At 48.7% G+C, this 24,603-nt stretch overlaps 1 protein-coding gene across 2 annotated transcripts in view; it reads right to left on the bottom strand.

Annotated features, from left to right (window-relative positions):
* LOC132377499 (tumor necrosis factor-like) overlaps positions 1 to 20,367 on the bottom strand; it is a 37,416-nt gene extending 17,049 nt beyond the window's left edge. Inside the window, exon 1 of one of the 2 annotated variants that reach the window (XR_009506659.1) lies at positions 20,267 to 20,367. Coding sequence is in view for 1 of the 2 variants with exons in the window: in XM_059943775.1 (XP_059799758.1) it covers positions 19,916 to 20,068 (153 nt within the window). In the remaining variant the exon portion in view is untranslated. Of the gene's footprint in view, positions 1 to 19,915 lie in introns of both variants that reach the window. The other variant, XM_059943775.1, reaches the window with a different exon arrangement.
* Between the last annotated feature and the right edge of the window lie 4,236 nt (positions 20,368 to 24,603).

Below are 24,603 nucleotides of genomic sequence, written 5' to 3'. Positions count from 1 at the left end.
ATATCAGGGCAACAGTGAGGAATATAAGATCTGAGATACAATATAAGACAAATATAAGATCTGAAGAGCAGAATGTTGAATCCATCTGGGTAGAGATTAGGCAAAGAATCATTGGTAGGAGATGTCTATTGGCTATTGAATAACATTACAGTGGCACAGGCAATGAACAAAAATATCTGAGGCATGTAAGAATGGAACGGGAGTTATCATGGGGAACTTTAACTTGCACACAGACTGGGTGAATCAAGTTGGTCAAGGCAGTCCTGAGGAGGACTTCATCCATGATGGCTTTCTTGAACAGCATGTTACTGAACCTACAGGGGGATGTGCTATCTTAGATCTGGTCCTGTGCAATGAGACAGGCAAAATTAGTGATCTTGTTGTTAGGGATCCTCTTGGAAAGAGAGATCACTGTATGACTGAGTTTCACATACAAATGCAGGGTGCAATAGTCCCATCTGAAACCAGGGTATTATGCCTAAACAATGGAGACTACAATGGGATGAGGGAGGATCTGGCTAGTGTAGACTGGGAACACAGGCTGTATGGTGGGATGGTTGAGAAACAGTGGAAGACTTTCAAAGAGTTTTATCACAGTGCTCAACAAAAGTATATTTCAGTTAAAAGCAAGGACAGTGCGGGGAAAAGAGGCTAGACTGCACAGGTGTGTGACATAGAGCGCCAGAGGTTTAAAAAGGAGAGGAATTTTCAACGGTCTCTTTTAAATTGGAGCAAGAGGCTGAGAGTGAAGTAAGGAATCTCAGAGAGAAGCCTTTTTTTTGTACTGTGCTTGGGGAAAAGAGGCTAGACTGCGCAGGCGCGTGACGTAGAGCGCCAAAGGTTTAAAAAGGCAACCATCATATCCAGTGGGAAGCGGAGTGAGAGGGAACAGAGTGGGATGGCTTTGGCTTGACAGGCTTCGGCGTGAAGAGGGTAAGTACCAGTAAGTTTCGTTTTACTTAGAGTAGAGAGAATGCCAGGCAGGATGCCCGAACGCTCCTCTTGCAGGATGTGGGAAATCAGGGAGACATCTGGTGTCCCTGACAATGACACCTGCAAGAAGTGCATCCAGCTGCAGTTTCTAACAAACCGCGTTAGGGAACTGGAGCAGGAGCTGGATGACCTCCGGATCATTCGGGAGAATGAGGAGTTTATAGATAGTAGTTTCAGGGAGGTAGTTACACCAAAGGAGCAGGGCACAGATAATTGGGTTACCGTCAGGCGAGGGAAGGGGAAAGGGCAGGCAGTGCAGGGCTCCCCTGTGGCCATTCCCCTCAACAAGTATACCGATTTGGATACTGTTGGGAGGGACAACTTACCTGGGACAAGCTGCAGAAGCCGGATCTGTGGCACTGAGTCTGGTTCTGCAGTGCAGAAGGGAGGGAGGAAGAAGAGGAGAGCGGTAGTGATAGGGGACTTGATAGTTAGAGGTACAGACAGGAGATTCTGTGGTCATGACAGAGACTCCCAGATGATTTGTTGCCTCACGGGTGCCAGGGTCAGGGATGTCTCTGATCGTGTGCACAGCATTCTGAAGTGGGAGGATGATCAGCCAGATGTCATGGTACACATCGGTACCAATGACGTAGGAAGAAAGAGTGAGGAGGTCCTGAAGAGTGAGTATAGAGAGCTTGGTAGGAAGTTAAAAAGCAGGACCTCGAGGGTGGTAATCTCAGGATTGCTACCTGTGCCACGTGACAGTGAGGGTAAGAACAGGATGCTCTGGAGGATGAACACGTGGTTGAGGAACTGGTGTAGGGGGCAGGGTTTCAGATTTCTAGATCATTGGGACCTCTTCTGGGGCAGGTGGGACCTGTACAAGAGAGACGGGTTACACCTGAACTACAGGGGCATCAATATCCTTGCAGGGAGTTTTGTTAGTGCTATTGGGGAGGGTTAAACTAGACTTGCAGGGGGATGGGAACCAGGGAGACAGAGCAGATAGTGGAGCAGGAGTGAAAATAAATGATGTTAAAAGTTCATGCAAAGTCACAAATAGAAGGTTTGTGTGTCGTGGTAATAATCTTCTGAAGTGTATCTATTTCAATGCAAAGAGTATTGTGGGAAAGGCAGACAAGTTGAGGGTGTGGATTGACACGTGGAATTACGACATTATAGCCATTAGTGAAACTGTGGCGACCCATTTCCTAGCGCGGGGGTCGGCAACCCGCGGCTCCGGAGCCACATGTGGCTCTTTTATGTCTGTGCTGCAGCTCCCTGTTGCTTTGGGAAATAATTGGTAGTGGCGACCCTTTTCCTGGCACATCTGAACCGACTCACAATTAGATAGCCTACGGGGGTTTGCGAGCACAGAGGGGGCCATGGGGGGCCGGTTAACAGAGGCTTAAAAGTGAGGCTGAAGTTTTCGAATAAAGTTTTTCCTTCGACTGCAGTTACCGACTCCGTGTCGTAATTTTAGCGCTGCGTGTAGCACACCACTACAATTGGTGACCCCGACGGTCCAAACGATTTTTGGACCAGAAATGACCGACGCCGCCTCTGTTCATGCGGTTTCGTTGAAACTGCCAGGTTTCTGGACACAGCGCCCGGACCTATGGTTCCAGCAAGCCGAAGTCTAATTCCACATTCGCCGGATCACCTCAGAAGACACCCGCTACTACTACGTGGTGAGCTCCCTCGACCAGGACACAGCGGCTCAGGTCGCGGAGTTCGTACAGTCGCCCCCGGCAGACGGCAAGTACACAGAATTCAAAGCCCTGCTCCTCAGGACTTTCGGACTCTCACGGCGCGAGCGGGCTGCCCATTTACTGCACCTGGATGGCTTGGGCGACAGACCTCCATCGGCTTTAATGAATGAGATGTTGTCTCTCGCCGACGAACACACACCCTGCCTCATGTTTGAGCAGGCATTCCTGGAGCAGCTGCCCGAGGACATCCGCCTGCTGCTGTCCGACGCGGATTTCAGTGACCCCCGGAAGGTGGCAGCCCGGCCGGACTTGCTGTGGTACGCCAAAAAGGTGAGCGGGGCGTCCATCGCACAGATCTCCCAGCCACGCTCCCGGCAGCAAACCAGTCCAGGCCCGGCCGCAGAGCCCGCCAACCCCCGGCCCAATGAACACTGGTGCTTCTACCACCAGTGGTGGGGCGCAGAAGCCCGCCGTTGTCGCCCGCCCTGCAAGTTCCCGGGAAACGCCAGGGCCAGCTGCCGCTGATGGCTACGGCGGCTGGCCATCGGGATAGCCTCCTGTATGTGTGGGATAGAAGGTCGGGACGCCGGTTTTTGGTCGATACTGGGGCTGAGATCAGCGTTTTACCTAGGGCACCGGGTCTCCCCCTGCGGGCCGTGAATGGCATCACTGTAAGGACCTATGGCACCCGTCAGGTGCAGCTACAGTTCGGCTCCAGCCAGTTCACGTGGGACTTCACACTGGCCTCCGTAGCCCAACCGCTTCTGGGTGCGGATTTTTTGCGGGCTCACAGCCTACTGGTCGACCTGCCCAGGAAGAGACTGGTACACGCCGAGACCTTTCAGACGTTCTCCCTGGGTGCAGCCCAGTTGCCAGCCCCTCACCTCGGCTCTATCACGCTGTCCGACAACGACTTCACCAGGGTCCTGGCGGAGTTCCCATCGGTTCTGGCACCGCAGTTCACAGCGGCCATGCCCAGGCACGGCGTACGGACCACAAACCGCTTACCTTTGCGTTTACGAAAGCGTCCGACCCCTGGTCATCCCGCCAGCAATGCCACCTGTCCTACATCTCTGAATACACGACGGATGTCCGGCACGTCTCGGGTAAGGACAATGTCGTGGCGGATGCACTCTCTCGCCCTACCGTTCATGCCCTTTCCCAAGGGGTAGACTTTGAGGCACTGGCAGAGGCGCAGCAGGCGGATGAGGAGATTCCGAGTTACAGAACCGCAGTCTCCGGTCTGCAGCTCCAGGACCTCCCCATGGGCCCAGGTGAGAGGACCCTACTCTGTGACATCGCCACCGGCCAGCCCCGTCCAGTCGTCCCGACAGCATGGCGGCACCGCGTTTTCGACTCCATTCATAACTTGGCGCATCCCTCCATCCGGACAACTGTCCGGATGGTTTCCAGCAGGTTTGTTTGGCACGGACTCCGCAAACAGGTCAGTGAATGGGCCAGAACGTGCATGCACTGCCAGACGGCCAAGGTGCAGCGGCACACCAAAGCCCCACCGCAGCAGTTCCATCTCGCCCACCGGCGTTTCGACCACATTCATGTGGATATCGTGGGCCCCCTGCCAGTGTCGCGCGGAGCGCGTTACCTCCTGGCTATCGTGAACCGGTTCACAAGATGGCCAGAGGCAGTCCCGCTCACCGACACCACCTCCGAATCTTGCGCCCGAGCCCTGATCGCCACCTGGATATCTCGCTTTGGTGTACCAGCCCACATTACCTCCAACAGAGGCGCCCAGTTCACCTCCAGCCTGTGGTCAGCTATGGCTAGCCTTTTGGGGACTCAGCTGCACCTCACAACTGCCTACCACCCACAGTCGAACGGGCTAGTGGAGCGTTTCCATCGTCACCTGAAGTCGGCCCTCATGGCCCGCCTGCGAGGAGCCAACTGGGCGGACGAGCTTCCCTGGGTCCTACTCGGCATCCGCACAGCGCCCAAGGACAACCTGCACGCCTCGTCGGCCGAGTTGGTATACGGCGCGCCCCTGGTCGTCCCCGGGGAGTTCCTACCAGCCCCAAGGGGGCAAGAGGAAGAACCCGCAGCAGTCCTGGGCAGACTACGCGAGAAGCTCGGTAACCTGGCCCCCATACCCACTTCACAGCACGGGCGGCACCCGACCTGCGTACCCAAAGACCTACAGAACTGTAAGTTTGTGTTTGTACGAAGGGGCGGGCATCGGCCACCGCTGCAGCGGCCATACGAGGGGCCATTTATGGTGCTCCGGAACAACGGGTCCACGTTCGTGCTGGACGTTGGGGGGAAAGAGGAGGTTTTCACGGTGGACCGCCTCAAACCGGCCCATGTGGACCTGGCGCAACCGGCCGAGTTTCCGGCGCCTCGGCGCAGAGGCCTACCTCCCAAGCAGGTTCTGGCCCAGACTGTGGACATTGGGGGGTGTATCGCCGGTTCTAGGGGGGGGGGGTTATGTGGCGACCCATTTCCTAGCGTATCCGAACTGACTCACAATTAGATAGCCTACGGGGGTTTGCGAGCACAGAGCTTTGGAGCCTCTGCGCCATGGGGGGCCGGTTGACAGAGGCTTAAAAGTGAGGCTGAAGTTTTCGAATAAAGTTTTTCCTTCGACTGCAGTTACCGACTCCGTGTAGTAATTTTAGCGCTGCGTGTAGCACACCGCTACAAAACTTGGTTACAGGAGGGGCAGGACTGGCAGCTTAATGTTCCAGCGTTCTGATGTTTCAGACGTGATAAAGGCAGAGGGATGAAGGGTGCGGGCTGGCGGTGGCATTGCTAGTCAAGGAAAATGTTACAGCAGTGCTCAGGCAGGGCAGATTAGAGGGCTTGTCTACCAAGGCCATATGGGTGGAGCTGAGAAACAGGAAAGGTATGACCACATTAATGGGGTTGTATTATAGACCACCCAATAGTCAGTGAGAATTGGAGGAGCAAATCTGCAGAGAGATAGCAGACAACTGCAGGAAACATAAAGTTGTGATAGTAGGGGATTTTAATTTTCCATATATTGATTGGGAGTCCCATACTGTTAAAGGTCTAAATGGGTTAAAGTTTGTAAAATATGTTCAGGAAAGTTTTCTAAATCAATATTTAGAGGTACCAACCTGAGAGGATGCAATATTAGATCTCCTATTAGGAAACGAGTTAGGACAGGTGACAGAAGTGTGTGTAGGGGAACACTTTGGTTCCAGTGATCATAACACCATTAGTTTCAACTTGGTCACGGATAAAGATAGATCTGGTCCTTGGGTTGAGGTTCTAAACTGGAAAAAGGTTAAATTTGAAGAAATGAGAAAGGATCAAAAAAGTGTGGATTAGGACAGGTTGTTCTCTGGCAAGGATGTGATTGGTAAGTGAGAGGCATTCAAAGGAAAAATTTTGAAAGAATTTAAACGCTTAAGAAAAACTTGAACAGGTACATGGATGAGAGGGGGGTCTGGAGGGATATGGTTCAGGTGCAGGTCAGTGGGACTAGGCAGAAAAATGGTTCGGCACAGCCATGAGGGGCCGAAGGGCCTGTTTCTGTGCTGTAATGTTCTGTGGTTCTATGTTTCTACGGGTGGGGAGAGCCAGCCTTGGATAACTAAGGAAATAAAAGAATGCAACAAACTAAAATGTTGTGCATACAAAGTTGCCAAGAGTAGTGGGAAACTGGGATAGTATTTCTTAACTAATTATATAAAGCAGAAAAGAGTGGCTAAAGTGAATGTAGGTCCCTTGGAGGACGAGAAGGGGGAATTGATATTGGGTGATGAAGAGATGGCCGAGGTTTTGAATGACTATTTTGTGTCGGTCTTCATGATGAAGACACATTAATATGCCAAAGAGAGATGTTATGGATGCAATAGGAGGTGAGGACCTTGATACAATAGCTATCACTAATGAGGTAGTGCTGAACAAACTTGTGGGCCTGAAGGTTGTTGGTAAGTCCCCTGGTCCTGATGGAATGTATCCCAGAGTACTGAAAGAAACAGCAGATGTTATAGTGGAGGCTTTAGTAATGATTTAACAAAATTACCTGGACTCTGGGTGGGTCCTGGCGGATTGGAAGATGGCAAAAGTCATGCCACTGTTCAGATGTAGGCAAAAGGCAGTTAACTGTAGGTCAGTTAGCTTAATATCTGTAGTTGGGAAGATGCTTGAAGCTATCATTAAGGAAGAAATAGCGAGGCATCTGGAAAGAAATGGATCCATCAGGCAGACACAGCATGGATTCAGCAACAGTGGGTTCTGTTTGACAAACTCTCTGGAGTTCTTTGAGGACATAATGAGCGCAGTGAATAAAGGGGATCAGAAGGACGTTATTTACTTGAATTTCCAGAAGGTGTTCGACAAGGGCGAGTTGCCTGGGACTATACTCACTGGAATTCAGAAGAATGAGAGGAGATCTTGTTGAAACATCTATAATTATGAAAGGGATAGGTAAGATCGAGGCAGGAAAGTTGTTTCCACTGGTAGGTGAGTAGAACTAGGGGACATAGCCTCAAGACTCGGGAGGAGTAGATTTAGGATAGAGGTGAGAAGGAACTGCTTCTCTCAGAGAGTGGTGAATCTGTAGAATTCTCTGTCCAATGAAACAGTGGAGGCCCCCTCAGTAAAAATACTTAAGACAATGTTGGATAGATTTTTGAATAGTTGGGGAATTAAAGGTTATGGGGAAAAGGCAGGCAGATGAAGTTGAGTCCATGGCCAGATCAGCCAATGGAGGGGCAGGCTCGATGGGCCGGATGGCTATTTTACCAAAATGTATTATCATACATTTTCCAGCACTGTATTCCATCTGTCATTTTTTGCCAATGCTTCCAATTTGTCTAAGTCATTCTGCAATTGCATTGCCTCCACAGCACTACTACCCCTCCACTTATCTTTGTATCATCTGCAAACTTTGCCACAAAGTCATCAGTTCTATTATCTAAGTTATTGACAAACAATATGAAAAGTAGCCATCCCAATACTGACCCCTGGGGAACACCGCTAGTCACTGGCAGCCAACCAGAAAAGGTCCCATTTATTCCCACTTGCTGCCTCCTGCCTGCCTGTCATTCTTCTATCCATGCCAGTATCTTTCCTGTAAATCCATCGGATTTTATCTTGTTGCCACTGACACTCACATCCTGATCTGACAAGGAGGGTTCAGACTCCATTTCCTTGAGTAATAAACCCTCTCTGCAGCTCACACACAATGCTGGAGGAGCTCAGCAGGCCAGGCAGCATCTGTGGAAAAGAGTGAACAGTTGGCGTTTCAGACTGTGACCCTTCATCACGACTTCATCGGTCTGCAGTTGCTCACATTGCTGCATAGCTCAGTGTTCGGTAAGCCTGTCAGTTGTTCACAATCTGGAGACCCATATGGTCCTCCGTTGGTCGCTGTTGATCATAGATGTTGCCTCCTAGCTGTCAAAGCTGATGAATCCAAAGGAATGACAGAGACATAAGAACATAAGAAATAGGAGCAAGAGTAGGCCATCCGGCCCATCGAGCCTGCCCCTCCATTGGCTGATCTGGCCATGGACTCAACTTCATCTGCCTGCCTTTTCCCCATAACCTTTAATTCCCCAACTATTCAAAAATCTATCCAACATTGTCTTAAGTATTATAAGACACCAGTCAGGCTGCGCTTGGAGTATTGTCAACAGTTTTGGATCCCTTATCTCAGAAAGGATGTGTGGTCATTGGAGAGAGTCCAGAGGAGGTTCATGAGGATGATTCTGGGAATGAAGGCGTTGACATATGAGGAGTGTTTGGCAGCTTTGCGCCCGTACGCACTGGGATTTAGAAGAATGCCGCGGGATCTCATTTAGGTGGGTGGATAGGGATAGAATGTTTACTATGGTGAGGGCATACAGAACTAGAGGGCACAGCCTCAGAATTGAGGGGCAACTGTTTAGAACAGAAGTAAGAAGGATTTTTAGCCTGAGAGTAGTGAATCTGTGGAATGCTGTGCTGCAGTAGAGGCCAAGTCTGTGGGCATATTCAAGGTGGAAGTTGATAGTTTCCTGATCGGTCAGGGCATCAAAGGATAAGGCGAGAGGGTTCAGGGTTGAGTGGGATCTGGGATCAGCCAAGGTGGAACGGTGGAGCAAACTCGATGGGCTGAATGGCCTAATTCTACTCCTATGTCTTTTGATCTTATGGACAATGGCCCTGCCACCACCCAGAGTGTGGCATTCACTTTCTGGAGCATCAGGACTCCAATCCACATGGCCGCGGTGAGCTCACAGAGTCATAGAACACTACAGCACAGAACCAGGCCCTTTGGTCCATTTAGATCTTTCTGAATCATTTAAACTGCTTACTCTCATCGACATGCACTGGGATCCCTTATTACTCAGTTCCACCCATAAATACTCACTAGACATCTTCTGCAGTCTGTCCTGAATGAGTACTGCCATGACATTTTACTGACTAGTAACACCACCACTACTCCTTTAATCCCTCCTGCTCTGTCACATCTAACACAACAGAACCCTGGAATACTGAGCTGCCATTCCGGCTCTTTCTGAAACAAAGTCTCACTAATGATGACAACACCATAATTCCAGCTGTTGATCCCATCTGCCTGTGCCCTGAGCTCATCTGCCTTTCCTATGCTACTTCCTGCATTTTTATTTTACACAAGAAACAACAGCAGAAAGAACAAGGAGTAGGCACCTCAACAACAAAACTTCACACATTTACCCCACGTGCAGGAGGTACTTCCTAGCCCAGGTTGGACTCATCAGACACACAGATAACAAACACACCCACCCAGGAATTCAGCTGTCCTCAGCACATGTACACACGCACGCGCGCGCGCACACACACACAACCACCCACCCACACACACACTCTCTCTCTCTCTCTCTGGTTGTCCATCGGAATCCGATGACGACGTCCACTCCTTTAACGGTGAGATCTTTGATGACTATACAGTCCTATCCTGGACCCACAAGCTCTATTGCAGGAGGGACATTGTTATGTGGTAGTGGTCGTGGTAGTGATGGCAACCATGACTGCATTTCTCCTGGCTCTCTTCTGCTGTCTTCTGGTTGTTCTTTCCATCTCCAGAATGTGAACTCCATCCCTACACAGCTGTCGCCAAGTGTTACGGTCAGTAGCAACATCCTCCAGGTCCTCAGGTCTGATCTTGCACTTCCTTAAAGCATTCTTCACCTGATCCTTATAGCGCTTCTTCAGCCCTCCAGCTGAGCATCGACCATGATGTAGCTGGCCGTATAACACTCCGTGGGGTAGCCGACATGGGGGTATCCTTATCACATGCCCCAGCCACTGCAGCTGACGCTGGGTGATCATGGCCTCAATACTTCTGCAGTTGGTCTTTACAAGTATTTCAGTGTGAGGCACCCGCTCACGCCAGGTAATTCCCAGGATGCACTGAAGACAGCTTATGTGGAAGCACTTGACGTGATGGCTGTAGGTTACCCAAGCTTCACGGCTATAAAGGAGGGTGGTGACACAGACCGCTTGGTATACAGCGACCTTTGTGGAGGGACGAAGGCTCTATGCCAAAGTCTCCCAAAGGCAGCTGATGCCTGTTTAATGCAGCTCTGGATGTCGTTGTCAATACCGCCATCCTCAGAGGAGAGAATGTTCCCCAGATATTTGAAAGATGGCACTACTGACAGATTTTCATCACCAACAGTGAAGGCAGGTAGGGTGGGTGGGACACTGGTACTCCACTGGCAAACCACTTCTGTCCTGGTGGTATTGACAGTCAGCCCCATCCTGCTGGACGCTGTCACCGCCACAGCAAGGACAGTCTGAAGATCCTCCGGAGTATGGGCCACAGGAGCACAGACATCTGCACACTGCAGCTCCAGGACCCGTTCCCTATGGAGTTTGGTGGTTGCGTGGAGCCTCCTGATGTCAAAGAGGTTGCCATCTAATCTGACGTATATGGCCACACCGCTGCTTTCCTCAATCTCGTTGGGGAGAAGCTTGGTAACTCACAAGAGGAAGATGTTAAAGAACACTGGCACTAGCACACACACCTGCCTCACCCCTGTGCATACAAGGAAGGGCTCGGACTCTTGTCAGTCTATGGTCACCCGAGCAGTCGTCCCATCATGGAACTGGCGGAGGATGTTAACAAATTTATTGGGACTCAGTGATGTTGCTGATGAGCCTCTGAAGCATCACCTTAGCCAGGACCTTCCCAGCAACAGAAAGGAGTGAGATGCCCCTACTATTGCCGCCGATGGCCTTGTCACCCTTGTTCTTATAAATAACAATGATGTTTGCATTTCTCCATTGCTGTGGGATGTTCTCGTCAGTCCAGACCTTAGTGATATACTAGTGGAGGGTGCGCATACACATGTACCCTCCGTTCTTCAGTAACTCAGCAGGGTTATTGTCAGGGCCAGGGGACTTGTTGTTTGTAAGGGAATGGACAGCTGATAGAACCTCCTGGAAGGTTGGTGGTAGACTGAGGTCGTGGATAGGAGGAAGTTCAGGCAGTTCGTCCAGGACAGTGGGGTCTGCGTCAGAATCCTGATTAAGCAGGGTGTTAAAATGCTCAGCCCACCTCAGCAGAATGGTATTCTGATTCTTCAGAAGTGTTAGTCCATCTGTTGTTTTCAGGGGAGAAACACATCGATTTATTGGGCCGTAGATGGTTTTGACAGTATTGTAAAAACTATGCATGTTATTATTATCGGCAAAGGTCTGGATTTCATGTGCCTTTTCAGCCCGCCACTCATTTCGTATGGCCCGTATTGCCTTTTGCACTTTCCTCCGAGCTGCCTGATGCTGGTGGATGAAGGGTTATCTAAAGTTGCCCGGTGTGCTTTGTGCATGTCCTTAAGCAAGTTGTGGATGGTGTCTGAGTTATCGTCAAACCAGTCTTGGTGGTCCCTGCTCTTATGGCCGATGGATTGGGCTGCTGCCTCATAGAGCGCAGAGCTGACATAGGTCCACTGTTGCTCCATGGTATTTTCTGAACTCAGACAAGGTTTCAGCTCCCTTAGTTTCTCAGCTACGATGCATCGAAACTCACTTCTTGCTTCTGTTTTTCAGGTGGTTGCAATCTAGCTGCCTTTTATTGGGATTTTGCAGCTGCAAGGGGGGACGCACTTTCGTACGGAGCTTGGCCACAATCAAACGGTGGTCAGTCCAGCACTCTGCACCTCTCATGGCACGGGTGATGAGAACATCCTTGATGTCACTACGTCTCACAATGATGAAGTCGATCACGTGCCAATGTTTAGAGCGAGGGTGCATCCACGAGGTCTCATATTTTGCCTTCTGCTGGAAGATGGTGTTGGTTATGGTGAGGTTATGCTCAGAGCAAAGAGTAAGTAGCCTCATGCCATTTGCATTCACCTTGCCAATACCATTGCCTACCTGGCACTCCACTCCATATCCTGTTGTTATGTCCCGCCCTGGCGTTGAAGTCCCCAAGCAAAAGGATCTTATCATTCTTAGGGATCTGGCAAAGAGCTTCATCCAATGTCTGATAACAGCATTCTTGGCCTCATTCTCAGATGGCAAAGCTGGTGCATAGGCACTGAGAAGCGTGGCATAACGTTTCTTTGCTGGGGGATACGGAGGGTCATTGGTCTCTCACTAATGCCAGCAGGTGTAACTGTGAGTCTTGTTAGAAAGGTATTCTTGATGGCCAATCCTACTCCGTGGAGATGTTGTCCACCTGGGGGAAATCTTTCCAGAAGAAGGTGTACCCATCCCTTCCTGTGGTAAAGAGCCTCCATCAGGAGCCTGGTCTCACTCAGGGCAGCAACGTCGATGTTGTAGCGCCTCAGCTCAGCAGCGATCAAGGCTGTTCTCCGCTGAGGCCTGTCAGAGATGCCATACGAGTCCAGGAGAGTCCTTACATTCCATGTTGCCAGTTTTAGTTTGTATTGTTTCTTATTTCGACCGCAGTAGTGGAATAGCCCGACAGGCGCGGTAACCTATCCAGGTGAGTGATTGAATGGGCGATTTTTAGGCCACCTTTTCTAGGCCCTCCCCCAATTGGGGTGAGCAGTGCGGTCCCTAAATAGGGCTGCTCAGTCGCACAGGGGTCTGTCGGAAACAGCTGCTGCTCAGTCCCAGCTGCTAGCGACCAAATACCCTGTGCCGCTGCCGTGCAGGGTTCTGACAAGGAGCTCCCAGTCCATTCGTACCTGCTCCCGTTGCCAGATGCCCCATCAGTGTCAGACTTCAACCATAGGTACGATCCAGGTATTGTTCACCGTGGTCAGAGGTGGAGACCAGCGCAAGGAAGATATTAAAGTACCACAGGGGGTCGGCCATCCCCAGTAGCAATATCTTCACCATGATGGGGTAAATCCCGGTGGCAAGGGTGGACCCAGGACAACCGGTCCCACATCTTGGCTGTGGGAGGCTGCCGGGTCCTTGGTCTGTAAAGGCCCGCCTCTTGCGCACCCCCAGCACATTGCTTTTCTGTCAGGGTGTGCTCCCTTAGCCTTGTCTCAAAAGACTTCCCACAAGGCAGTGGGGCTATTTGCCCATAGCTGGGACAGTGGTTGACGGGCACCAGGGCGTATCCACACAGTGGTGGGCCTGTACGCCACGCCTCTGGGGCCCACTGCTGCTCCGAGATCCCCTGTAGTTTAGCCAACAGAGGGCACTATGCGGCACACAGCATGCAGCGTGCACTAACTACAAGCACCATTACACTACTGCACTAGACACTTCACACACACACACACACTTCTAATTTAAACCCCCATCCCACTAGCAAACCTTCCCACTAGGATATTAGTTCCCGCCAGTTCAGGTGAAAACCCATCTCTTTAGTACAGGTCCCATCTTTCCAAAAGTCTGATGCCCTCCTGCCTGGACCAACTCCTTAGCCACGTGTTAAACTGTATCATCTTCCTCCCTCTGGCCTCACTAGCACGTGGCACCAGTCACAATCCTGAGATCACAACCCTGGATGTCCTGTCCTTCAACTTAGCACCTAACTCCCTGAACCTCCTATGCAGAACCTCGTCCCTCGCCCTACCTATGGCATTGGTATCTATATGGACCAACACCTCTGGCTGCTCACCCTCCCATTTCAGAATGCTGAAGATCCGGTCCAAGATGACACCCGGGAACTAGCGTACCATTTGGGAATCTCGCTCTCTGCCACAGAACCTCAAGCTAACAAATCTCCTATCACCACAGCTCAGCTCTTCTCCCCCCTGCTTTCTGTGCTGCAGAGCTATACTTAGTGCCATAAACCTGACCACAGTGACTTTTCTCTGCGAGTTATCGTCCCCCCAACAGTATTCAAAGTGGGATAACTATTTTTGGGGGGCATGGCCACGGGGGTACTCAGCACTGGCTGTTTAACACCTTTCCCTTCCTGACTGTCACCCAGTTTCCTGTGTCCTGCACCTTGGATGTAACTACCTCTCTCTATGTCCTAGTTATCACACCCTGAGCCTCCTGAATGAGCCGGAGTTCATTCAGTTCCAGCTCCTCTGCTTAACACAGAAGCTGTAGCTGGATGCACTTCTCACGGGTGTGGTCATCAGGGACACTGGTGGTCTCCCTGCCTTCCCACATCCTGTAAGAGGACCTTCTGCTACCCTGCCTAGCATCTCTATTGTTCCAACTGAGCAAATATAAGGAAGGATAAACAATCAATAAACTGACAGGAAACCTACTTGCAGCTTTTAATTTTCTCTCACTCAAGCTCTCCTTACCGATGCCTCAAAAACCCCACTCTAGCAGTATCCACTGCAATGATGTCTACTCCAGCAATGGCCACTACACTTGCCCCTGCCTTATTTTAATTTGTTCTTGCCAGTGAATCCTGATTGCCGATTGGCTGATTCTCAGAACACCAAACTGCTTTATGTACTCAACTGGCAAACCTGAGTTAGCTGCATTTTCTCACACTTCGGATCTCTGATTAGCTGCTGCTCAAAACACCAAACTGTTGCGTGTTAATGCTGTATGCGCTCAATTAGGAAACCTAAGTCAGCTATGTTTCCTTATGCTTTGGATGTCTGATTGGCTGCTACTCAAAACATCAAACGGCTGCCAGTCATATACTCATTTGGAGAATGTGAGTGAGTCACTACCGATTCACTCTCATCCTCAGTTCTCACATCCCAGAACTGAGCTCAGTCACTGCTGACTCACTCCCATCCTAGAGATCTCACACTTCGGATCTCTGATCTGGCCGATCAAGCCTGCTCTGCCATTTCATCCTGACTCATCCATTTCCCTCTCAACCTCACTTTCCTGCCTTCTCCCAGAACCTTTCATGCCCTGACTGATCAAGAACCTGTCAACCCCAGCCTTAAATATACCCAATAACTTGGCCTCCACAGCCACCTGTAGCAATGAATTCCACAGATTCACCACCCTCTGACTAAAGACATTCAACCTGACTCACTCTCAAGCCAGAATTGCGCTCTGTCACTACTGACCCACACTCATCCCAGAACTAATTGAAATCAACTGGCTTCGGTGAGAAATGGTAGAGGTGAGGACAAGTAGAGATGAGGACCAGTGGAGGTGAGGACAAGTAGAGATGAGGACCAGTGGAGGTGAGGACAAGTAGAGATGAGGACCAGTGGAGGTGAGGACAAGTAGAGATGAGGACCAGTGGAGGTGAGGACAAGTAGAGATGAGGACCAATGGAGGTGAGGACAAGTAGAGATGAGGACCAGTGGAGGTGAGGACCGGTAGAGACGAGGACTGGTAAAGATGAGGACCAGTAGGGGAGAGGTAAGTAGATAAGTACATTAGTTATTTCTATTTCCTTTTTTAATTTACAGTAAATCTAGAGAGAATGGGGGGGGGGGGGTTGGATTTCTACAGAGCCAGTATTCTGTTCTGGGTTCCAGATGTGGAATTTCCAGGAGACTCCAACCCCCCCCCCTCCCCCCCTACGGCCACATCTAAAAAAGAATAAAGGATGGTAGCTTGCTTCCCAGGTGCCAAGGTTCACGATGTTTCTGAACGCATCCACAAGGTCCTGAAAAGGGAGGGCGAGCAACTAGAAGTCAAGGTACATATTGGTATTGACAAAGGTAGAAAAAGGGAAGAGGTCCTGAAAACAGAATAAGGCCATAAGACATAGGAGCAGAATTCCTCCATTCAGCCCATCATGGCTAATCCTGGATCCCATTGGACCCAATACACCTGCTGTCTCACCATACCCTTTGATGCCCCAACCAGTCAGAAAGCTATCATCTTCCGGTTTGAATATACACAGACTTGGACTCCACCGCAGTCTGTGGCAGAGCATTCCACAGATTTGCTGCTCTCTGGCTAAAAAAATTTGCTCCTTACTTCTGTTCTGAAAGGTCACCCCTCAATTCTGAGGCTGTGTCCTCTAGCTCTGGATACCCCCACCAGAGGAAACACCTCTCCACATCCACCTTATCTTGTCCTTTCAACATTTGGTAGGTTTTGAGATTCCCCCCCGCCATATTCTTCTAAATTCCAGTAAGAACAGGCCAAAGCTGCCAAACATTTAATTCCCAGAATCATCCTTGTGAACCTCCTCTGGACTCTCTCCAGTGACAACACAACCTTTCTGAGATACGGGGCCTAAAACTGTTGACAATGCTCCAAGCGTGGTCTGACTAGAGTCTTATAAAGGCTCAGCATTATCACTTTCTTTTTATATTTTATTCCCCTTGAAATAAATGCCAGCATTGCATTTATCTCCTTTACCAGAGAGTTGACCTGTGAATTGACATTCTGGGAGTCTTGCGAGAGGACTCCCAAGTCCCTCTGCACCTCTGATGTTTGAATTTTCTCCCCATTTAGATACTAGTCTGCACTATTGTTCCCTTTACCAAGTTGCGTTACCATACATTTCCCAACACTGTATTCCATCTGACACTCTTTTGCCCGTTCTTCCAATTTGTCTAAGTCCTGCTGCAATCTCATTGCTTCCTCAGCACTACCTACCCCTCCACCTATTTACTCCTTTATCAGAAGTGAATGGAATTGTTCATGGGGAAGCTGGGTCTCTGTACCATCACTTGTTTTTCAGTTGAGTGTAATTATAGAGGTGAAAAATTGTAAAAGTAGAGAGAGTCTGAATAGGTTTGCACTTTATTCCCAAGTGTGTAGGACAATGAGGGGAGATTTGAAAGAGCTATATAAAATTATGGGCAGTATTGATAAGGTAAATATTTATTTATTTATATTTTGAGATACAGCAACTCTTTATTTCTCTCAGTTGATGCTACTCCAGCATTTCTCTGTGTGTTTTAGTCTAGTTCAGTTTGAGTCTGACTAGAATTACAGCAATAACCTGAAGGTTAACCACAGTCTGGGATTGCAGGAACTTAACATGCTACCCTCAGTACAGTCACCCCAACAGTACAGTGCAGGCATTTCATTATGGGGTTGCAGGAGGGTAATGTATAACACCCCTCTCAGTACAATCACCCCAACAGTTCGGTGCAGACATCTCATTGAAGATTGAGGCATTGCATTGGGCACTTTCACTGATGTACAAGGGTGCATTTTGCTGAGGAGAAGCACATACAACAAGTTATTGGTTACACTCCAGAGAAAGGTGAGTCACAGTTTCACTTTACAACCATGCAAAATGAAACTGTTGCAGCTCGGCATGTGGATTACTTTGAGATCTGTATCATCTCTCTTGCAAGAAATACTTCACGTAAAAGCTAAAATAATGCATATTTGGTATTTTAGAACAAAGTATAGAAGTTCAACACCTACGAGGATTCTGCAGAGTGGGCAGGAATTTGTTGAAATATTTGGTTAGCAGAATTCCTCTTAACTCCGCCATGGATGGTTCCAAGCCTGGATGAGAAAGGAGAGGATTGGGGATGGGGTTAGCAACCTCATCTGGTAAAAACCCAGAGTGACAGAAGCACCAACAGGGGCTCCAGATATCTCATCCTTGGGAGAGGAAGGATGTTCAGAGTCGGACTACACCTAGAAACAACGTGAAGGTCTGACCCAGGACAGAAGAATCTGTTGAGCTTCTGTCGGTGCCTATGCTCCAGATAGAGTGGGCTTAAAGGAAGAATTCCTCTGGCCTTAAACTAGCATTGAAGACTGCCTGTTATCTGAAAGCTATCATCTAGGAGATGTTTTAAAATGTTTAGGTGTTCCCGGCAATTTTAATCCCTCCTAGGCTACATTATTCTTGATTAAACAACAGATTACTTAGTGACCTTCCACCCTGCGCAGAGAATGGGAAATGGTTAGTTGGCATTTTCCATTCTAAAAGTACACTAAGATTTATTTCAGAGTTCTTAACCATAACTTGCAGTTTCATTTGCAACTGAGCTCTCTGCCATCTCTTAAGACATTAAGAAAGCAGATAGAGCAGGTTATTTGAAGTTACTGCAGCTATTTAAGAACATGGAATAACATAGAACACGGACTATTACAGCATAGTACAAGCCTTTTGATCCAGGATGTTGTACTGACTTTTTAACCTATTCTAAGATCAATCGAACCCTCCCCTTCCATATAGCTTTCCATTTTTCCTATTGTTTATGTGCCTATCTAAGAGTCTCTTAAATGTCTCCTATGTATCTGCCTCTACCACCACTTCTAGCAGGGCATTCCACACACCCACCACTCTCTGTGTAAAAAAAACATACCTCTGACATGCCCCCTATACTTTCCTTCAGTCACCATAATCTCCTCTGGTAGTAGTCATTTCTGCCCTGAGAAAAAGTTTCTAGCTGTCCACTCTGTCTATGCCACTCATCATCCTGTACACCTCTATCAAATCACCTCTCATCTTCCTTCACCCCAAAGCTCCTCAACCTATCCTCATAAGACAAGCTCTCTAATCTAGGCAGCATCCTGGTAAACCTCCTCTGTACCCTCTCTCAAGCTCCTACATCTTTCCTATAATGAAGCAACCAGAAATGAACACGATCGTCCAAGTGTGGTCTAACCAGGCTTTTATCAAGCTGCAACATCATCTTATGGCTCTTGAACTCAATCCCTGACTAATAAAGGCCAACACATAGTACATCTTCTTAACCACACTATCAATTTGTACAGTAAGTCATCTAACTAGTTCAGCTAATGATTGCAGCTTTACTGGGTCATAAGAATGAAAATATGGTATACCAGTTGGACACCTTAAAACTAGTCAGCATAGTCATTAATCAATCACATGTAAAATCCTGTTAGTGAAACTTAGGTAGAAGTAACCATAGGGGTACGTGGCTCACACAGTAACAGGTTTTAAATGAGTATATCAGAAAAGTATATTGAAGGTTTCCTCAAAATCCTCTTCACTATCAGAACTGCAGGGCAATTCTGTCACACATCTGGCCAAGCCAGACTCCACTTGTCTCACATCTGGACCATCTAAACACCATATTCTCACATCTGTACCAGCCAGACCGCACCCATCTTGGATTTGGACCAGCCAGACCCCACCTGTCCAGTATCCGGACCAACCAGACACAAATTGTCTCACATCTGGACAAACCAGGCAGCTCCTATATCACATCTGGACCAGCCAGTTACCACCTGTCTCACATCTGGGACAGGCAGACACAACTCTCACATCTGGACCAGAGAGTTACCGCCTATCTCACATCTGGACCAGCCAGACACTACCTATATCACATCTGGACCAGCCAGACACTACCTATATCACATCTGGACCACATAATCACCATCTCGTCACATCAGCGTCACACAGGCACCATTCGTATCACATCTGGAGCAGCCAGACAGCATCTATCTCATCTACTGGCAGGCGAGTCATACATCCACCTTTTAGTTTGACTTGGCTGTGGGCTATGATCAAAGTGGTCAGTGCTTGAGTCAGGGGCAGGATCTTATCCTGGGTCTGAGTCATGGTAAGTGACAGGCATGAAGAGGCTGGTAGTGAAAAGACCAGATCCATCCCGGGCCATCCCCCACCCCAACCCCTTCCCATCTCCCTCGCCCCCACCAAAAGCTCACGCTGTAACTCGGCCCGCTCCTCACACCCCGGCGGCCCGCTAGCTCGGCTCCAAACATTTGGCTCCAGCAACATCTGCAAAACCAAGCAGGACCGGGAGCCCCGAGGCGCCAGCGGCAGGCTTGTACCGGGACAGCAGTTACACCTGTTCATTCCGGGTCAGCGACTGCATTGAGCTCGCTCGGGTCCGAGCGGCTCAGCGTTGCATTGGTTCAGCTCGGCTCCAGTGGTCACACCAGATCAGTTGCAACGGGTCCGATGTTTGACTCGGATCTGTCCGGGTCAGCGGTTACAGAGGGCCGGTCGGGTCCGTGGTTAGACCGGGTCCAAAAGCCGGAGAGGTGTGAGCAGCCGGCGGGATCATGAAGCGAGTAAAGAGGACGGTACTCACGGTCTTGTGAACGACCAGGGCTCCCAGGGAGATGGCGGTGGAGAACAGCCCCAACAGCAGAGAGAGAACGCTAAGTGTGGTGATGTTCCTGTGTAGAGGGCCCCAGGAGGCTTCTCTGGCCGCGGGCAGCATCGCGTCTTCCCGGGAGCACATTGTCGGCCGCTTTCGGTGACAGGACTTCGCTGTCAAGGCTTATATATGACCTCCTACATCTTATCTCTATCAGCCAGGGTACATCTGGTAGTTCGTGGGGTTATTTCCTGCCCCTCTGCACCCCTCCCTCCCTCTTCTTTCATCTGTAAATGCCATCGGAAAGTTCGGCTCATGGGCAGGGGCGGCGGGATGACTTACCGGCAGGGATTTCTCGGGGAGTAAACCAGCCCGAGCGACACCGCTGACATTATTGCTTCGCCGGGGGAGGCTGCTCACCTTCTCCTATTTAACCCTCGAACATCTTCACGCACTTTATCTGCGCTCAGAATCGCTCTGTAGTGTCATGGGCAGGATGTGCGGGTTATAGTGACAGACTTCCCTGCACCTTATCGCCAAAGCATTGTGTAAATTTCACCGATTGTTGTTAATTGTGGTTTGCGGGGAAATCTCCGGTTCTCGCGGTGTACAACCCGCGCTCCCCCATGGAAGTTAATCAGGACCTTGAGCATTATCGATGAACTCTTTCATCCGTCCAGCATCTCTTTGACCAGCAGACGGAAGGTAGCGTGGAGTGAGAAACAGCTTCTTCTCCCCGCCACCGCCCTGGTCTCATCACCTATGACGCGCCTGCTGTGTTACATTGTTTACTTTTTAACGTATGTCATAAATGCACCTTATTATTTGTGGAGTGAAATGTGTTGTGCACCTGGTCTGGAGTAACATTGTGGTGGTATACAGGTGTACGCTGAACTTGAACTTGATCTAGTCCGGGGAGTACAAATCCATCTCATTCAGGCAGACTCAAGGACAGGAAGAGGACCTTTCAACCAAACAATCACTATTCAATTATCATTTCCATTCTGACCTGTTGATCCATGGCTACCTCTTATGCCAAGATGAGGCCACCCCTAGGGAGGAGGAGTAACACCTTATATTCCATCTGGGCAGCCTCCAACCTGATGGCATGAATACTGATTTCTCATTCTGGTAAACAAATCCCTCCCCCTCTTCCTCTGTTCCACACTCCGACCCTTTACTTCTTACCTACCTAATACTTCCCCCTGGGTTCCATTTCCCTCCCCTTTCTCCTGTTGTCCTCTCTCCTCTCCTATCAGATTCTTTTTTCTCCAGCCCTTAATTTTTCCCACCCACCTGGCTTCACCTATCACACTCCAGTTACCCTCTTCCCCTCCCCCACCACTTTATTCTGGCATCTTCTCCCTCTCCAGTCCTGAAGAGCAGTGCCGGCCTGAAACTTCGACTGTTTCTTCATCTCCAAAGATCTTGCCTGGCCTGCTGGGTTCCTCTGGCACTCTCTGAGTAACTCTGGATTTCCAGCATATGCAGTGATTTAATATCTACCTCAACTCATCTGCCCTTCCCAAACTCCATCCATCTCTATTTAGAATGAAGTCTACCACTCCTGAGATCAAGATTCCAAGCATTCGCCATCTCTGTGAAGATATTTCTCCTTATCCTTGCCTCAGACCTGATCTTGAAATTGTTCTCCCTAACGCCAGACTCCTCAACTGCGGAAGATTGCTCTCTGCACAATTGTAAATTTCAATGCAATCGCATATCCTTAAACTCGTGAGAAGACAGCCTCAGTCTGCTGAAATCATTCACATATGCTAATGTTCCCCAGAACCAAGTTGATAATCCTTCACAACATGCTGGAGGAACTCACCTAGCCAGACAGCATCTATGGAGAGGAATAGATATTTTGGGCCAAGACTCTTCATCAGGACCAGAAATGAAGGAGGTAGCCTGAATTACTGTTTATTCACTTCCATAGATGCTGCCTGACCTCCTTAGTTCCTCCAACATTTTGTGTGTGTTGCTCTGGATTTCCAACATCGGCAGAATCTTGTGTGTTTATTATGAACCTTCCTCACTGGACTCTCCTAATGATAAATACATAATTTTTAGCCCAGTCAGGAACCCAACACTCTACTCTAGGTACAGCCTCATCAGGGCCCTTTATAATTGCCCCTGCTCTCAAATAGTCTCACAACTGTCTGCCTACCTTCCTGTTGATCGCTGTTGTAAACGGAAAGTCAGCCTTCAGTATCATCATTGTGCACTGGTGCATGGGGCTCCTCAAAGCTGTTCTGAGCATTTATACACCATGATGACTCAGGAGCAGGGGTGGGTCCTCTTACCCCTGCAGCCCTCTGATTTGTGGTGGCTGGTCCAATCGTAACTTCAGCCTTTTTGCTTACACATGGTGACCTTTCACACTATTGGTATGTAATTCCTTGGTTAAGATTTTTACTGCTAATGTTGTAGGGCATTTCATTTAATAGTCTTCTGTAGAAGCAGTGTGTCCTGCTCGTGGAGTGGTTGTGTTTTGGCTAAAGATAAGAGACTATGATGTTCAACTTAGGAATGTTGTGTCAACCAATCAGGATGGTGGAATTGGGAAAAGTTCTTTGGAAAACTAGGTGGAGAGAGATTTGTGACGGACACTGGTGGGGTTTGTGGTATTCTTGGCAGAAGGTACAGAGAGGAGAAGGTCATGGGATTTGATCCGATGGGAAGATGCAATTACAAGGAGTGCTTCACAAGACGGAGCCCAAGATCGGAAGTTTTACTGGTGTTTGGTGATGAGAATTCAGTGCCATGAGTAACGGGTGTTCCCAGCTTTTGGACAAATCAGCTCCACTGACGTGCACATTCAGACTTGTTTAATTGTAATGGGCCCTTTTTATTATTTTCCTTTTTTTCTTTCCCTTAATAACTTTCTACAAGGGCACAACTGACAAGATCTTTACTGGCTGTATCACTGCCTGGTATGGAAACTGTACTTCCCTCAATTACAGGACTCTGCAGAGAGTGGTGCAGACAGCCCAGCACATCTGTGGATGTGAACTTCACACTATTCAGGACATTTACAGCAACAAGTGTGTAAAAAGGGTCCAAAGGATCATTGGAGATCTGAGTCACCCCAACCACAAACTGTTCCAGCTGCTACCATCTAGGAAACAGTACCACAGCCTTAAAGCCAGGACCAATAGGCTCCGGGACAACTTCTTCCACCAGGACATAGATTGATTAATTCACACTGACACAATCATATTTCTAAGCTGTAAGACCATAAGATATAGGAGCAGAAGTAGGCCATTTGGCCCATCAAGTCTGCTCCACCATTCAATCATGGGCTGATCCAATTCTTTCAGTCATCCCCACTCCCCTGCCTTCAACTCAAAACCTTTGGTGCTCCAGCTAATCAAGAACCTATCTATCTCTGCCTTAAATACACCCAATGATTTGGCCTCTACAGCTGCTCATGGCAACAAGTTCCACAGATTTACCACCCTCTGACTAAAGTAATTTCACCACATTTCTGTTCTAAATGGACATTTTTCAATTTTGAAGTCATGCCCTCTTGTCCTAGACTCCCCTACCATGCGAAATAATTTTGCCATATCTAATTTGTTCAAGCTTTTTAACATTCAGAATGTTTCTATGAGATCCCCTCTCATTCTCCTGAACTCCAGGGAATACAGTCCAAGAGCTGTCAGACATTCCTCATACAATAACTCTTTCATTCCTGGAATCATTCTCGTGAATCTTCTCTGATCCCCCTCCAATATCAATATATCCTTTCTAAGATAAGGAGCCCAAAACTGCACACAATACTCCGTGTGGTCTCATAAGAGCCTATATAGAGCCTCAACATCACATCTCTGCTTGTATATTCTATACCTCTAGAAATGAATGCCAACATTGCATTTGCTTTCTTCACCACCGACTCAACCTGGAGGTTTACCTTTAGGGTATCCTGCACAAGGACTCCCAAGCCCCTTTGCATCTCTGCATTTTGAATTCTCTCCCTATAGTCTGCCTGTTTATTTCTTCAATCAAAGTGCATGACCATGCACTTTCCAACATTATATTTCATTTGCCACTTCTTTGCCCATTCCCCTAAACTATCTAAGTCTCTCTGTTTCCTTAACACTACCCACTTCTTCACCTACCTTTGTATCATCGGCAAATTTAGCCACAAATCCACTAATCCCACCATCCAAATCATTGACATACATCGTAAAAAGCAGTGGGGTCCCAACACCAATCCCTGTGGAACTCCACTGGTAACTGGCAGCCAGCCAGAATAGGATCCCTTTATTCCCACTCTGTTTTCTGCCGATCAGCCAAAGCTCCACCCATGCTAGTAACTTTTCTGCAATTCTATGGGCTCTTATCCTGCTAAGCAGTCTCACATGCAGCACCTTGTCAAAGGCCTTCTGAAAAGCCAAGTACACCACATCTACTGCCTCTCCTTTGTCTACCCTTGTAATTTCCTCAAAATTTGAAGCAGGTTAGTCAGGCTGGATTTTCCTTTCAGGAAACCATACTGGCTTTGATCTATCTTGTCATGTGTATCCAAGTACACTGTAATCTCATCCTTAACAGTCAATTCCAACAACTTCCCAACCACTGATGTCAGGCTAACAGGTCTATAGTTCCCTTTCGGCTGCCTCTTACCCTTCTTAAATAACGGAGTAACATCTGCAATTTTCTAGTCATCCTAA

The sequence above is a fragment of the Hypanus sabinus genome, chromosome 18 (genome assembly GCF_030144855.1).
Source record: "Hypanus sabinus isolate sHypSab1 chromosome 18, sHypSab1.hap1, whole genome shotgun sequence".
NCBI classification, from domain to species: domain Eukaryota; kingdom Metazoa; phylum Chordata; class Chondrichthyes; order Myliobatiformes; family Dasyatidae; genus Hypanus; species Hypanus sabinus.
The sequence above is the reverse complement of the archived record's forward strand: the minus strand, read 5'-3'. Positions and strand labels throughout refer to the sequence as shown.